Source organism: Leptinotarsa decemlineata, unplaced genomic scaffold (assembly GCF_025532065.1).
Source record: "Leptinotarsa decemlineata unplaced genomic scaffold, Ldec_3_MD MMD2_P_RNA_scaffold_2, whole genome shotgun sequence".
NCBI lineage: Eukaryota > Metazoa > Arthropoda > Insecta > Coleoptera > Chrysomelidae > Leptinotarsa > Leptinotarsa decemlineata.
In genome coordinates this window covers 17,408,286-17,425,126 of record NW_027412529.1, presented here as the reverse complement: position 1 = coordinate 17,425,126, position 16,841 = coordinate 17,408,286, and the positions used below count along the sequence as shown (strand labels likewise).

Genomic DNA, 16,841 nt, shown 5'->3' with positions numbered 1-16,841 from the left:
CAAAAATATTAAATTTCTTTATTTGTTTAAAACAATTTAATAAACAAATTACGTAAAAAATTCATATCCTATGTTGATAACTGCCATTGTTTGATGTAAAAACAGTTTCGATATTTCATTTTGCAATAGTTATAAAAAATCATGATTAACAAATTAATACATTTTCATGAACTTTTATCGCAGGATCGTATGAAATATATATATATCAAAACGGCTCCACGAAGTTTAAAATTTATTGGCCAATTATTTATACCTTTTATCCCATTATTTATGCCAACGGGAATTGGGAAAAAATTTGTTTGTTAACAATTGAATAACTTTTTGAAAAATGGTGATAAAACTTTTTTCCACGGGACTCGATTCATTCAAGTGATAAGAAGATACTAGATTTTTTTTCAAAATTTTAAAATGACATTTTATGTTATAAAAAAATTATTTCTTTTGATAAACTCTCTTTAGCGGCAGCGCGCGCATGCCGTAACAGCCGCTCGGAACTCTATTTTCAACGTCAAATTAAAATTATAACTTATGGAGATAGAGTTTCGGGAGTGTGGAGACTTTTTTATCAGAAATTTCCTCCTCTTTAACGAGTTTTTTTCAAAATTGCTTAAATATTAATATTTTTTGAGTTATTAAGAAAAAACTAAAAACCATTTTTTTAATCTTATTTTGTTAATAATAATTGCTGCACCGAAATCCTTCAAAAACATTTTTCTAGAGGTGATTCCCAATCGAAAGAGCTATCGCTCATATTTTTAGGACCTTTATCTCTATTTTTCATGTTTTTGAACTTGTTGATTAGACTACAGAAATTGATAACCTCTCTTAGGTTAGTTTTGAGTTTTGAATATGATACCTCGAAGATTCCAAACCTAATGATATTTGCGTATTTATTATACATTGAGCAAATTCTGTCAATGGGGGATTTATGTTGATTGACATGAAAAGTAATTTGTCGTGGACGAATCCTGGCAGCGGAACATAAAAACAGATTTGACTGGTGAGAATTATCGATACTTTTGAAATGAAAGATTTGAAACAAGTTTCGATATTCACGTTTATATTTCAAATTAGAACGATTGGTGATTAATGGAAAAATACGTTTCTGATCTTTATAGCTTGGAACATTCTACAAATAACAATGTGAGTAAAGTTTGATCAAATCAGCGTTCGTTTCAATATGCAGAACAACATGTGAAGGGAAAAATATAAACTGAAATTTGGAAAATCATCATATATGTGTAACTCACCCAACCCCAAAAGGCCCATTAAAATTTGAACCAGTCCGATCAGGAAACAAAGGAGTATTGCATGTTCGGGTCCTCGCCCTTTGACTGCCTGAGCAGTCAGTAAGGCATTAATGGCAGAGGGTCCAAATGGAACGTCTTTACAACTTCCGAAAATGATGTACACGAAGCATCCCACGAAAGAACTGTATAAACCATATTGTGGAGGAAGACCAACAATGCTGTAGTAAGCCAGTGCCTGAAAAATCATACAAGAAAAGGTTTAATGTAGTAAAAGTCGGATTCACTTTGGATAAGCAGACTGATTGAATTGAAGTTCGCCAAGGGAACGATATAAAAATGCAATTTTTGGGACAATGATTTATATGACGCAACTCGATAATCAACTAGATACAGATTTTATTTTTGATAACAATAATTATTACGAAAACTACATCACTTGGAATACATTTGAATAAATGTTTTCATTTATTTACTGTATCAAAACTGGCCAGACAGATGATGCTAAGGATCATCTAACATAACTAATATGAAGTTTCTTGTAGTATACATTCTTGAACCCAGAAAAGCAAATCTTGAAGAGACGGATACGAAAATTATTTGTATTTTAATCAAATGAAAACATTTTATTCTGACTGGAATACTGGAGATAAACATACTGTAGCGAACTACAGACCGATATCCTTGATATCAAGTCTAGCTAAAGTTCTAGAAAAAGTAATAAAGGTCAGAGTCAATACATTCCTTGAAAAAATAAATTACTCTCTAACTCTCAATTCGGATTTAGGGAACATAAATCTACTCAAGATGCGATACACTCCTTAACAAACACTATTTACAATAGCCTAGATAAAGGAGAACCAATAATAGGTATTTTTCTAGACTTGGCGAAGGCATTCGACACCGTTGATCATTCAATACTTTTAGAAGTACTAGAAGATATGGGAATTAGAGGTACAGCACATTGTTTATTCAAAAGTTATCTAGAAAATCGAAAACAGCAAGTTAAAATTAAAAATAAATTGAGCAAAACACAAAAAATAACATGTGGTGTGCCTCAGGGAACGGTGTTGGGTCCTTTGCTATTCACTATTTATTTAAATAATCTATTTCTACTTGAAAAAGATGGCCAAATAACCAGTTTTGCTGATGATACAGTTGTAATATATAAAGACACGAACTGGTATGACTTGAAATTGAAAATTGAAAATGATTTCACAAAAATAAAATCTTGGTTAGATAATAGGCTTTTATCAATCAATTTCAAAAAAACATTTTATCTACCATTTAGCAATTTTGAAACTTCCCTCCCAAGCTACAACATTACCATACAAAATTCATTTGTTATACGACCCACAAATAAAATAAAATATTAGGAATTATGTTGGATTGTTGTTTTAAATGGAATATCCACATTGACTATCTGATACAAAAACTGAGATGCATACTGTACAGATATAAGAAAATAATAGAATATTTGAATTCAAGAGAAAAAATCATAGTGTATCAGAGTCTTGTGGAATCACATTTGAAATATGGGATTATAGGTTGGGGCGGTGTTTCAAAAACATATTGTAATACGTTACAAGTGTCCCAAAATAAATTTCTAAGAATCCTGTTGAACAAACATCGAATGTACCCCACAGAATTACTATTTTCTGAAACAAATCTTCTTGACATTCGACAGCTGTTTTATATGCAGGTCAACATATGGCAATACGCAAACAGATTCAAATCACAACGTATCATCCATACTTATGAAACAAGAAATAAGGATAGATGTGTTGCACCTACTATGAGAAGAAATATCGGACAAAGGAGTTATTCATACCTGGGAGTGAAATTTTATAACAACCTACCGGAATATGTCAGAAGTGAAAATAATATAAGAAAATTCAAAAGGAGCCTCATAGCTCATATCAGAAGTAGATCCAGGAGAGAGATTCGTGAGTTGATTGAAATACAATAATGATAATGATAATAATCATAAATATAGCTACACATCGCTGAGTGATTGTCAAGATAATACTGGCAAACCATAATTGAATGATGCTGTCTTGTTTCTACAATTCAAATTTTACCTTTTATTCTTCTTGTTTTTTATACAAATCTCTTAATTTTCATTATTGTTTTTATATACTTATATACAACCTATGTGATAGAATATTGTGTTTAGTGTACTAAATTATTTATTGTAAAAGATGTAAATATGTGTTGTGTTACCACGTACAAGTTGTTGAAGCTCTCAACAACTTCTGTTGGTTCATTGTAATGTTTATTGTTTTTAACGTGTATTACTTCAGTATGTTCATTTACTATCAATAAACAACATTCATTCATTCATTCATTCTGAGATCAACACAGATAATGTCATATTCGGTGCTACTTTTTGAAGCAGAAGGTTGTAAATTCCGTATATACATGCATTAAAAGTGTGGAATATTATTCCCCACTGTTATTCTCACACTCTCATGTCAAATAAAAAAATTCAACAGCTTTAATAACGAACTATAACCATTCTCGAGTTATTCATTTTTAATGAAAAGCGAAGTATAATCGGTAACTAAATAACATCGAAATATATAGAAAACATCCCTTCGAATTCTGGACAAGCATATGAGAGGTTTTGTTCTATTGGGGTTCTCTTTACCTAACCTAATTAGTTTTTCAGATATCGGCTTTTTCAAATAGTTTTTATTTCAGTGCATTCTTCGAATCAAGATAGCTTTGAAACGACATTTATTTGATTTGCTCACGAAATTCTCATTGACAGTTGTTTTCAACTGGAACAACAACAAAATATAAACCACAAATGTACTTAATTCAATGTAGGTGCTCGAAATGACGACCATCCTGTTGAATACAAAGATCCACTCTCTCTATGAAAGACTACTTGATATTTAATAACATTTCAGGCGCCACTCTTCGAGAAGCAGCCCTTATTCTCTCTTTCATATTTTTCAGTGTGGTTAGAGGGGTGTCGTAGACCTTATTCTTCAAGTACCCCCATAGGAAAAAATCGATGCAAGTCAAATCTGGTGATCTCGCTGGCCGATTTTGTGGTTCTCCCTACCAATCCATTTATTCGGAAAGCATATACCTATTCAAAAACTGTCTGACACCGAATTAGAAATGTGTTATAATCCAGTTGTAACTACATCCGTTGTCTGATATTTAGCGGCTAGCGGCACATTCTCCAGAAGCTCAAAATAGAAATGTCAGTGAAAATTTAAGATAATGTACCTGCAGTTGATATTGCTAACTGCGGTACTGTCTATATACCGTTTCACAAACTTGATTGTGAAACGCACGTCGAAAAGAATATTGCATTTCTAGTGCTTGTTTTGGATGAAATATGTAGTTCAAAGTTGAATGACTACGTTTTTAATTTGATCATAGTAAAAGTAGTGATCCACTCGTGCAGTAAACCAATTCCACACTCGTGTAATTGTTGCACAAATTGCACAAATCGTGTGGAATAGGTTACTTTCTGCACTTGTTGCACAATATACTAATCTCACACCAGAACATCATCATCTGCTGCATGCCAAACATGCCATTTAGCTTGAAAGCTATAAAATTCACTTCTTATAACGTTTTGAAACGGAAACAGTTATATTTCCTTTCAGAAAAGTCAACGTTTGGCAAAGAAAATATACTCGCTTTGAGTTTCGAAAACGAAACGGAGTTTCTTTCCCAAACGTTTACCACCTAAAGCAAAATTAGTGCATTAATAACATTTTTTTTTCACTACTAACCTGTGAAATTGCTATTATTTACTCCATTTCCCTAAAGAGAATTAATATTTGTCATCCTTGGTAAATAATGATAATAAAATAACACGTAGGTAAATAATGAGAACAATTTATAATTTTAAAGATATTCACAGAAACTTTTGTTAACTTAATTATCAACTAGAAGTAGGGAATTGAACATTGGAAATACGCTTGAAAATTATTTGAAAATTTAATCAATTGTACAATTGTGACAAATCAGGCGGGGTACACATCATCTCTAAATCATCGTCACTTGAATTTTCACTCATTTTTCAATTGATTATATTAACGTTTTACTTATATAGATCTTTTAACTTCTTCAGAATGACATCTAAATTTGAATTAAAACCGCATTTGGCAAACTGACAGCAATGATAATCATTGTAGTGTTTGGATGTTATGGAAACGCCGGCAAACGTTTTCATGGCCTAAGTAGATGTTGCGCGCTTATCATCGACATCGCGTATTCAACATGGAAACTGTACCGTTTCAATTTGACATGCGACAATTCATAGCCGCCTTGGGTTATCATATAACCAAGGAAATGTTTTTCTCACTATAATGCAGAATTGAGAAATTCTGAGTTCTGAACATACAGAAGCGATGAGAGAAGTGAAACATTGAAATATATCAAAAATGCAATGAGATATTTCCTAGATTCATATCAAAATTTGACATATGCCAAATTTTTACATAAATAAAGCCAGTCTGATTAGAAATACGTTCCACTCTACTTGATATTCCGATATATTCAACAAATTGTTAGGAAATTACTGATGTCAAAATTGAAATTGTTAATATATCAATGTTAGTAGTGAAAAAAATTCTATATACCTATACCTCGGCTGAGAAAGCTATTATTTACCTCGCACATTATATCCTTCGGCGCTACGCGCCTCCGGACGCGTAGCGGTAAATAATAGCTCACTTCTCACCCTAGGTATATGATATACTATTCCATTTATTACTCGATTTATTATTCATTACAAAATTTGATTACAAAATTAATGAATTCCACAAGTAATTAACTAGTTGAACTCTTCAGAGGTTTATATGTCGCGGTAACTTTTCGAGGTGAACTTTATTACATCAGATTCTCTATTAATTTGGCTTAGATAATTTTTTTCATTGTGGACTTGTGGAAGGGTAAAAACCCAGATAAGCAGCAAAAATCATTGGCTCACCTACAAGAAATGTATTTCAAAGAATGTAAATTATCATATGTTTCCATATGGTTCTTCACCTTCCTGAAAGAACGTTTCCTGCAAGTGGCCGTCGACGGAAATCTCTCGAATACTTTCAACGTTGGTGTTCCCCAGGGATCCATATTACCTCCAACCCTCTTTTTATTGTATATAAACGACTTGAAAAAAAATCAAGAATCCAATATATCGCTATGCTGACGACAACACACTTGTCTCGTCATTACATTCGGATTTCAGGACATCGGCTGCGGATGCACATCTTCACCGGCAGTAGGAGGTTGGATATCTTAATGAGGATCTAGAAGTAATTTCGAATTGGGGTGAAAGTATTCAGGTTACATTCATTGCTACAAAAACCCAGGCATCGGTTTTCTCCCAAAAGATAAATGTTTCCGAACCGGATATAATAATGTCACGTCAGATAATTCCGTTTTCTGCTTCGATAAGTATGTTTGGGATTGAAATGTACATCAATATGTCATGGTACAATCATGTCGCTGGAATTGCAAAGGTTGCTTCTCAAAAGCTTAGAATACTGTCCCGAACCGGAAAACTGTACACACCTTAGTAAAATTTGATGCTTTATCAAGCTCAGATCAGACCTTTTTGGAGTATTGTTCTCATGTATGAAGCTCCGCCCCTAAGCATACCCTGAAGCTGCTGGATTCGATCCAGAAAAGAGCCATCCGCCTGATTGGAGACGCGAATATTACTTGCAATCTTGATAGTCTGGAATATCGAAGAAAGGTGACTTGGCACATTTGATTCCATCAATAGCGGTACATATCAGAAATACGCGACGAACTGTGGCTGTTGCTCATCGTTTTGAGGTTCAACTCAGTACACCTCGAACTTCAATGTTTGAGAACTCTTTCATTTGGAGAATGTCGTTTATGTGGACTACCTGAGAAAGTTTTTCCAAATGGATTTAATCTCCTGCGATTCAAATCCAATGTGAATCACTACATTCGTACAGGCACCGCTCTAAGAGCGCCTTGAGTATTTTTCTGTAGTGCTTGTGTTTCAATTGAAACATCATTTCCAATTAGAAAAATAATACCTATAAAAAAAGGCATGTTAGAAAACTTTACTCAACGGTTCTTTGTTTCTTACACTAGTTTGCTAGTTTGAACAATTTTTTAGCACCCTACTGTATGCACTTAGTTGGGATCATCACAGAAGCATTAGATTGTTGAGGGAGACAGCAAAGCGCTTAATAGAAAGAAATTGAGTCCCAATTTATTCGGTAAAATCCAACTGAAAGAGAAGTCGAGTGTATCAAAATATGGCATGTCTAAGTAGGACGGAACTTTTACGACTCATTCATCCCGAGTTGGCGAAAGTAGAACTAAGTATGTTTTGTCTTTTATATTGAAAAAGTTAAATGGAGTGGCTTCGTTCATGGGCAACATTCTGACTCTCCATCACCCCTTTCGCTTTATTTCTTTTTCTTATGGAAAATGAAGAAAATAATCGATCTCATTCGATGAAAACATTTCATGAATAATCTGATCAACAATATATTTTCAGTATCTTCAGTATTCACTACTCATGAAAGCTGGCTACTTGTGTGGACACGAATACGTTACAGTTTAGAGTACCAGATCAGAAGAAAATTGAAAGCGATGTGAAACCGCCTACTGGTTTCTCATATGTATGAGAATTTTATCTCAATATTCCAACCAAATTATGAAAACAAAACACTATTAGTTTGTCATTTGAGATGGTTATTCAATGGTGATTTGTTCCCTTTTTTCTTCGTAACACTAATTGCTATTGTGGAAAAGTTTCGAATATCAAAAAGCTCACTATGTCCTCAACTTTTAAATAAACTACCTGTCCCTCTTCTGAAACTCTAGATTCGAAGGTATTGAATATAGATATAGTAACCTAGTAATCTACTAGATAGTAAACAAGCTGCATTTAGTACTCAAAGATCTCTAGGGAGTTGGAGAATAAAAATATTCGCCATGAGTCAGAGGCGAAATATTTCCAAATTACTTCATTCGTTTCAGTATTTGTTGAATCCATCTGTGTAGGTTTCAATTGAACAACAGTTGAAATGAGTTACATAATAATTACATTAGTGATGGGTATTTTAATTGTGTTCGTGGACCGTAACTAGTCGTCCATTATTGTGAATACTTCATTTATTTACAGACCATTATATGCCCCCAAACCCATTTCAGTTTTATGGATTGAAATCCGAAAGAGCGCATTGAATGTATAATGACATAATGAACTAACTCTTCCGTAGTTGAACAGTGTGATGCAAATCTAATTGTCATCTCGTAAAAACCATTATATGGAAAAATTAGTTTTTTTTAACTTTTTTCTTTATAGCCATTACACGAATATGACTGGCAAAGGTGATTAATACACCAGCCCAGCAGGCCTTAATGAATTTCTCGGTTCCCGATGTCAGCCCACTTGATCCAAAGTAAAGTTCTGGTACTTGGATAGATTGAGGTCTTCGATGATCATAAAGAAACATCCCTACTATTGGCTTATTCTTGTGAAGTTTTTGTACAAGTCATCGACCTTTGGGGATAAAATCCAGTTCCTTCTTGAACATCATCGGGACTGATGGTTTTACAGGCTTTAGCCACAACTATTCTCAGGAGATCACGGTTTTTATGTTGTTGGAGGAAATATAATCGTGTACTGGATTATTGGGGTTGCAACCTCTTATGAAGGTGTATTGAGCCGTATTCAGGTCAGCTATCAAAACGGACCTAGAAGAGTCCAAAATAGTTGCACAGTTGAGAAGGATCCATGTTCAATGAGCAGTTGATAAACTGTTTTGAACCATCCTAGAATCGTCACAATAATGAACACGAATACGCCTCATATTTCAGGTCTACGCTATGCGGAATAAGGAGCCGTCAGATATAGCTCACAGAGCGAGAGGTCAAGAAGACAGTTTAACATTTGAACAGTTTCTCAAGTTCTGAGAGATGGATGTTTGAGTTTGGCCAGTTTTAGGAAATATAGGCTCGTTTACGAGCTTATGTGTTAATAATATGCCTCCTGAAAGCTCAGGACGTCTTTGATCCGTGAGTAGATCCGATCACAAATTTAAAAATGATAAACCTATCCTTGCCAAATGGCTTATCGGATGCAAGAAACGATTTACTCCGAATGCATATAAGTTATTTCTAAAGGAATCTTTATGAAAAGAAAAAATTAATGAAAAATGTATTTATTGAAATAAATAATATATGATGAGTTAAAAAATATTCAAAAAATTAGACGAAAAATTAACAATGAAAATGAAGAAAAACCAGTTATCAACCGAAAGCGATTGTGGATACTAACAATCGAAACGTCGTGAAGTAGTTAGATTTGCAATGTTTACACTTATTTTCTTCTATCGCATCTTTCTTTAAAATTTATCTTCATTATTTCATTTTAAATTCCAATTTTTCGTATATTCTTCATATTTTCTAAATATATTTTTTTCAACTAGCTCATCGGAATATTTCATTCTTGGTAGTTCATGATTTTCAACCATTCATTCTCACATATTTATTTATAGTTCACATATATTTCAAAAACAGTTATACAATTTATAATCATCATTTACAACAATTGGTATCAATTGATGAAGGTACTGCTTCGAGTAAAATGGAATCAGAAACCAGTTGATCGTCCAGTTCTACGAGATAGATCTAAATTGCAAAAACCTGAAAGATACGATACTTTTGATATGCTTGCTGTAGGAGAACACAATACTGTTGATGAGGCCTTTTCATCTAATGAATCTGATATGTGGAGAAAAGCAATGGACGAAGAAATGCAGTCGCTAGTAGAAAATTATACCTGGATATCAGTGAAAAAGCCTATCGGAAGAAAATCATTAAAAATCTTTGGGTATTCACACTTGAGGAAAATCCAGAAGGAGATATTAGATTTAAAGTAAGGTTTGCATCAGTTGCATCGATTTGATACTATTAGTAGAGTTTATCAATACTGATACTGCATACTGATAGGGTATGCAAGTTACTGCGTAGTCTGTATGGTTTGAAACAGGCACCTCGTTGTTGCACCGAATTTCCGAAGAAGAATTACAGTTTATCTCGAAATCGGTTCAAAATAGAAATAGTATTACCTGAACAAAGTTGATCTAAAATTGGATGTAGAGCTCAAAAATGTTGAAATATACAGGGTGTTCCATTTGAAAAAATTGTGTTCCACTAATTTTTTCATGAGATCAAAGTATCTGCATTTTTTGAAGACCCTGTATGAGGCAAATGAAAATATGACTTGAAGTGAAGATCCTAATAGTATCACTCCACTCCATTTGATCCTTTTAGTGCAAGAGAGTTCAAGATTATCAGCATTTATAAAAGTTCATGTTTGGTAAAAAAAATATCGAAATTAATTTATATCTTCTAAACGGTAATAGATAGGTATAGGGAAATAGTATATGAATTTGTTGACAAAGTGATAATGAATCATAATATGATATTATATACGGGGTGTTCAATTTGAAAAATCAAAGAAGCCGCTACTTTATAGTAGAAGCGACAACGCCGCTTCGTCTGAAATATTTTAGGCGTGTAGGTCATATTGATTTATGCATACTGTGAAATTTTCAAGTTGATCCGTTGAATAGTTTGTCAGAAACGGCTAATTAACGCTCATCATGAAAAGCCCTGTATAATTTTACAGTGAGTCATGTATTACAATTTGATATATTCTAATAACTTTTTGAATACTTTCAAGGAATTTACATGTTTTATTTCATCAGGTAACTTATTGGAACTATCTAAACCTTTAAAGAACAATGATTTCATTCCACTCTTATATTTTGTTCGGGATCTATAAAATGTATTACATGTTCTTGTGTTATATGAATGAATGTCACTATTTCGAACTAAATATCTGCTAAGATAGGCTGGTTGTATCCCACTCGTGATTTTGAAAATGAAAATCATGCTCAAATAATACAGTCTTTTATGTACCGGCTGCCACTGTAGAGTATTCAACATAGATTCAATAGGGGTATACTGTTTGCATCTCAGTATGATTCTCATACCTCGATTTTGTAGTTTTTGCAAATGTCACATTTGATTTTGGTTGAATAGATACATCAGTTTGGCACAGTAGTCAAAGTGTAGCCTTATTATGTAGTTGTAACATGTTAGTCTAGCAAAGGTTGATAAAGATTTTGAAATTCTAGAGAAAAAATACATTTTCTTACATATCTTTCTAATGGTATATTCGGCATGCTTATTCAAATTTAATTGATGGTCTATGATGAATCCTAGGTACTTAATTTCATTTACAATTGTGAGTTAATTATTGAATCTGATGATATTAACGTCGTTAGTATCAATCTTTCTTTGATTCGAATTTGTTGTAACCATCATTGCCTTAGATTTATTGATATTCAATTTGAGTTTATTCACTTGTAGATATAATTCAATGTTCTTTAAAGATATATTGATATTTTGTACAGCTTCTTTTAAATCACAGTTTTCCGTATATACTAGGGTATCATCAGCAAATAAATTAATATGGTGTGAACCAGGTACACAGTTGATATCATTTATATAAATAATGAATAGCAGTGGTCCCAAAACACTACCTTGTGGTACACCTATGTCATTTATAATTTGATCTGATATTACATCACAAATTTTAGTACTTTGACTTCTCTGCTCAAGATATCTATCCAACCAGTTTAAAGCTTTTCCAGTTACACCATAATACTTCAATTTATTGATTAAAGTTTTTCTATTAATTGTTTCGAAAGCATGCTTGGAATCTAGAAATATGGCAACAATATATTCTTTCTTATCAATACTTTTTTTCCACTCTGTGACTGTTAGTTATGATGCTGTTTCGCATGAGTGATTCTTACGAAAACCAGACTGATTTTCGATGAATAAATTATTTTCATGTATGTAACTAGTTGTTCATATACTGCCAGTTCCAGTACTTTTTCAAGCGTTAGAACACTGTTTATTGGACGAAAATTACTTGCATCACTTGTATTATTTATTTTCGGAATTGGAGTCACTGTACTAACTTTGTACTGGTTTGGAAACAGTCCCGTGTACAAAGAAGTATTTATAAAGTTCAATATTATAAGAATATTATTATATTCCTTCAAGAATTTACTATTTATAATTTCACTTTTATTTAGAGAAAAAAATTATCTTACGTTACGTAAGGTAAGTAGATAACTTTAAGTTATCATGTTTATTTTTTTCGAATTGACTCAACCTACTGTTTATGGGTTCATAGTTATTCGGTGTCCATATCTCATCATAATATATACTATTTTCTATCTCAATTACACTGTTTACAAAATATTCATTGAAATTATGGGCAATCTCTATTGGACTATCACATATTTTTTCACCATTACTATTTTCAAACATAATTCTTTTTGTATTATGTGATTCTACTGGTTTGACTAGTTGTTTTAGACATTTCCACATACTTTTTGGATCTTTTCATTTTCATCAATTTCATTTTCAAAATACATTTTTTCTTTTTCTTCTAGAGTATTAACATAGGTGTTTCGTGAGTATTTATAATGTTGCCATTTTTGTTCTCTTTCAGCGGTTGCACATTTTTTGAAATTTTTATAAGCTATATCTTTTTCTCTTGATAATGTTTTCAGTTCACTGTCATAGAGTGGTAATTGATTTGTATTTCTTATTAGTCAGTGGGCTATGCTTGAAGACTGGCAGTAAACAAATCTAAAGCAAATGAACTTCAAACGTTCAAGCCAGTTTCGATATATCTACACAGTAGGCTTAATAGACTGACGCCTATCAGAAAACAACTAGTCCCCTGGCGTATTATATCCGACAGGCGTCAGGGCAGAAATCTTCACAGATATTTCCCCAAATATCGGCTGGGTTTTTGAATGTTACTTTCAGAAGTATACATTTATCTTTTGAGAACTTGCCGATTCTTTGCAGTCTTTCGTTGGTATCAGTTAGACTAACATTTTTGAGGATATTCATTACAGTTTCTTTCTCCTCATATAATCTTTCTATACGGTTGGTTTTGGACGATTCCTTAATATTTGCTATTACAACATTCATTGCTCGATACTTTCTCTCCTCTACTTCTGCTAAAAACTTCTCCATATGTATCGGATTTGAGGCAGTGATTTTGTTCGCCTCAAGATCAATTATTCGATTATTCATCATTTGCAATTCACTAGTCACCTTCTTCAACTTTTTTTTCGTTTCAGCCAGTTCTTCCTTCATCACCTTGATATCCACTATTAATTTGGGCACACTCTTGAAAGCCTGTCGACATTTCGCACAGAAAAAATCAGCGATCTGTTACGGACGTTCACAGCTCTCAGTTCAGAAGCACCAAGACCAAGGCATTTTTCACTTTGGTGAAAGGGCATCAAGCAGCTATCACAGAGTATAAACTTTTCCTCTGCAATTAATTCTGAACATTTCGAGCACTTGTTATCCATTGTACCTAACCTCACTTTTCACCCTTTGTGTGAATTTTTGCAGAAAATTCGAAATAACAATTCCACTTTGGAGAAATAGGTTCCCTTGTTATGTGTATAGGCAATTATTTATAATTCCTTTTTTGATTATTAAAATTTTCACGGATTTAGTTGCCAGATATTAAACAATAACATTGACACTTGATGTCACTTGACTTGTGTCAGTATCATCCTGGCGACGAGTTTCAAGATAAGGACATTTATCCAAATATTCCTTTTAGATCAGCCGTAGGCAGTTTTATGTATTCATCAGGCTATAAGGCCTGATATAGCATTTGCTGTTCACCTTGTAGCACAAGCAGTGTCGAAACCAAAATATCATCACTGGGAGATAGTGAAAAGAATATTGAAGTATCTTCGAGGGACAAATGACTATGGCATTAGTTATGAAGCTGATACACGTTCTCTCCAAGCTTACAGTGATTCCAGGTGATTTATCTTCGTGTAAGTCAATTTCTGGATTTGTCTGCAAGTTAAATCAAGATGCACTACCATGGTTTAGTCAAAAACAACGGTCGGTTTCTGTCTGTTTGAAATCTGTTTTTCCGTTAACCAGCTGTCGCACCCCTACGAACGACAACCCTCAGAAGTCGAAACTTGTGCGAGCTAAGGAATAACGAGGTCTTACCTTTTAACGTGTGATTCCTAACACGGGTTGGACGGTAGCAAGTGAAGATCGATCGTTCAGACTAGGGCTTGAACCACCGACCAACACGGCAGTCAATTCGAGTGAGTGAACAAAGCACCCACGCCGAACCGCTTGGCTACCAACATTCACAACACAACAAAGTTTTTGTTTCGGGGTTGAAATTAGATGATTTTAATGTATTTCCACGTGTTAAAACCGAAAGTGACCATAAAAATTATATATTAGCTCTTGTTTTCAAAATATATTATCATTATATTATATATATGTATATTGAGTTTTCAACAAATGAAATATTTCATCATCAACACCAATGGCTTTTGCAGTACCTATGGTTTGGCGTGAGCCTACCAATCATACAGACGACTGTTATTTCTGCTCAACTCCTCCCATTAAGCAAGGTTTATCTATGAAGAAAAGAGGAACGGTTAAATACCCTAATCTCCCATCTGCTCTTCGGCCTGTACCACACTCAGACAATTTGCCAGTCCCTTCTCCAACCCAAAACTATGAAATTTTAGAGGAAGGTGATGAAGACTGTTTAGAAGGAGCAACCCATCCTTCTACATCCTATGACCCTGATTTTGAGGTAAGCGATAAGTCTAGTGATCCGCACAGAATTAGTCAAGCAGAGTTGAGTGACCTTATAAGAGATCTTCGCTTGTCTAAGGAAAAGGCTGAGCTGTTAGGGTCAAGACTACAACAGTGGAATCTTCTAAAACATGATGTGAAAATATCTCAGTACAGACAGCGTCAAAAAGATTTGCTTCCTTTTTTTGAGAAAAAAGAAAACTTCGTAGTTTGTTCTGATGTTATTGGTTTGATGGACTGCTTGAATTTGGATCACACTCCATCTAAATGGAGACTGTTTATAGACTCTTCAGAACTAAGCTTGAAAGCTGTACTTCTGCATAATGGAAATCAGCTACCCTCTATTCCTATAGGTCATGCAGTTCACATGAAGGAAACGTATATAAATATGAAAACACTTCTCCAATCAATCAAATATGAACAACACAAGTGGCACATCTGTGGTGATCTGAAAGTCATTGCTATACTCCTAGGAATGCAATTAGGGTTCACCAAGTACTGTTGTTTTTTGTGTCTGTGGGACAGTCGGGATAGAAAATCTCACTATAAAAAAATAAACTGGCCTACACGAGACCTAAACCCTAATGAGAAAAATGTAGTTTACGAGCCTCTTGTAGATCCTAAGGATGTTCTCCTTTCCCCATTACATATTAAGTTGGGACTAATGAAAAACTTTGTGAAGGTCATGGACCAGAAAGGACAAGCTTTAAGTACTTGAGAGCAAAGTTTCCCAGGTTGAGTGATGCTAAAGTCAAGGAAGGCATCTTTATTGGGCCTCAAATCCGTGAAATCGTAAATGATCCTGCTTTTGACATGATTTTAACAGGAAATGAAAAAAGAGCCTGGGAAGCCTTTAAGGGGTTGTACATGGGTTTTTAGGTAACAAAAGAGATGATAACTTCACAGCATTGGTTAAAGAGCTTCTTCAAGCTTACCACCAACTTGGATGCAACATGTCCTTAAAAATTCATTTTCTTCACTCTCATCTTAATTTCTTCCCACAAAACTGTGGAGCTGTGAGTGACGAACATGGAGAAAGATTCCATCAAGACATTGCCTTAATGGAACAGAGATATCAGGGCCGTTGGAATGAAGCAATGATTGCAGACTACTGCTGGTCTGTGTGTAGGGATGCTCCAGAAGTGTTTTATAAAAGACAAGCTAAACGACAGCGATCTTACAATGAATCGGATGGACTTAATTGAAATTTGGTGGTACAAACTTCTTTTATTTGTCAAAACACTAAGAATAATGTTTTTTTTTATTAATTTTGTACTTAAAATATTCTAAAAGAAACATAACAACATTGTTTTATGTACTTTTCACTTTTCACGTATAGTATAACTACTCTTTAAGATTAAGTACTGTGTATCTCAAAAACCAGAGCTAATAAAATTTTTTCATTGTTATTTTCGTTTTTATCACCCCAAAATTAGTAGAAATTGACTAATTTAGTGTAGGAAACATTCAAAAAATATTTTTTTGTTGTGTTATCAACGATGGAGGCAGAGTACATTGCAGCAAGTGAAACCGTCAAAAAAATTACCTGGTTGAATTATCTACTTGATGAAATTTATACATGTGTGAAGACCATCCCAATATTATGGATTGAAAACGCCAGTGTTGTAAAGTTGGTTCACAATCTAGAATTTCATAAAAATTCTTAGCATTCGATGCCATTTTGTTAGAGAAAAAGTACAAAAAGGTATACTTCAAGTACGACATATAGCAGGCGAGGATCAGATAACCGATATTCTCACCAAACTACTGAGCAGAACTCGTTTTAAGAAGCTGAGAAATCTACTGGGTTTTACTAAGAGACCACTGCATTCAGTTCAAGGGGCAGTTTCGGAATATGAACTGAATTGCAACTTATATATT

The 16,841-nt window shown here is 33.8% G+C and overlaps 1 protein-coding gene across 4 annotated transcripts in view; it reads right to left on the bottom strand.

The window, feature by feature from the left end:
- The window catches only part of LOC111506746 (sodium-independent sulfate anion transporter), a 212,693-nt gene that overhangs the window by 38,158 nt on the left and 157,694 nt on the right, over positions 1 to 16,841 (bottom strand). For all 4 annotated transcript variants that reach the window (XM_074184501.1, XM_074184506.1, XM_074184494.1 and 1 more), the window contains one exon: positions 1,251 to 1,485. In XM_074184501.1, the coding sequence (XP_074040602.1) occupies positions 1,251 to 1,485 (235 nt within the window). The remainder of the gene's footprint in view (positions 1 to 1,250; positions 1,486 to 16,841) is intronic.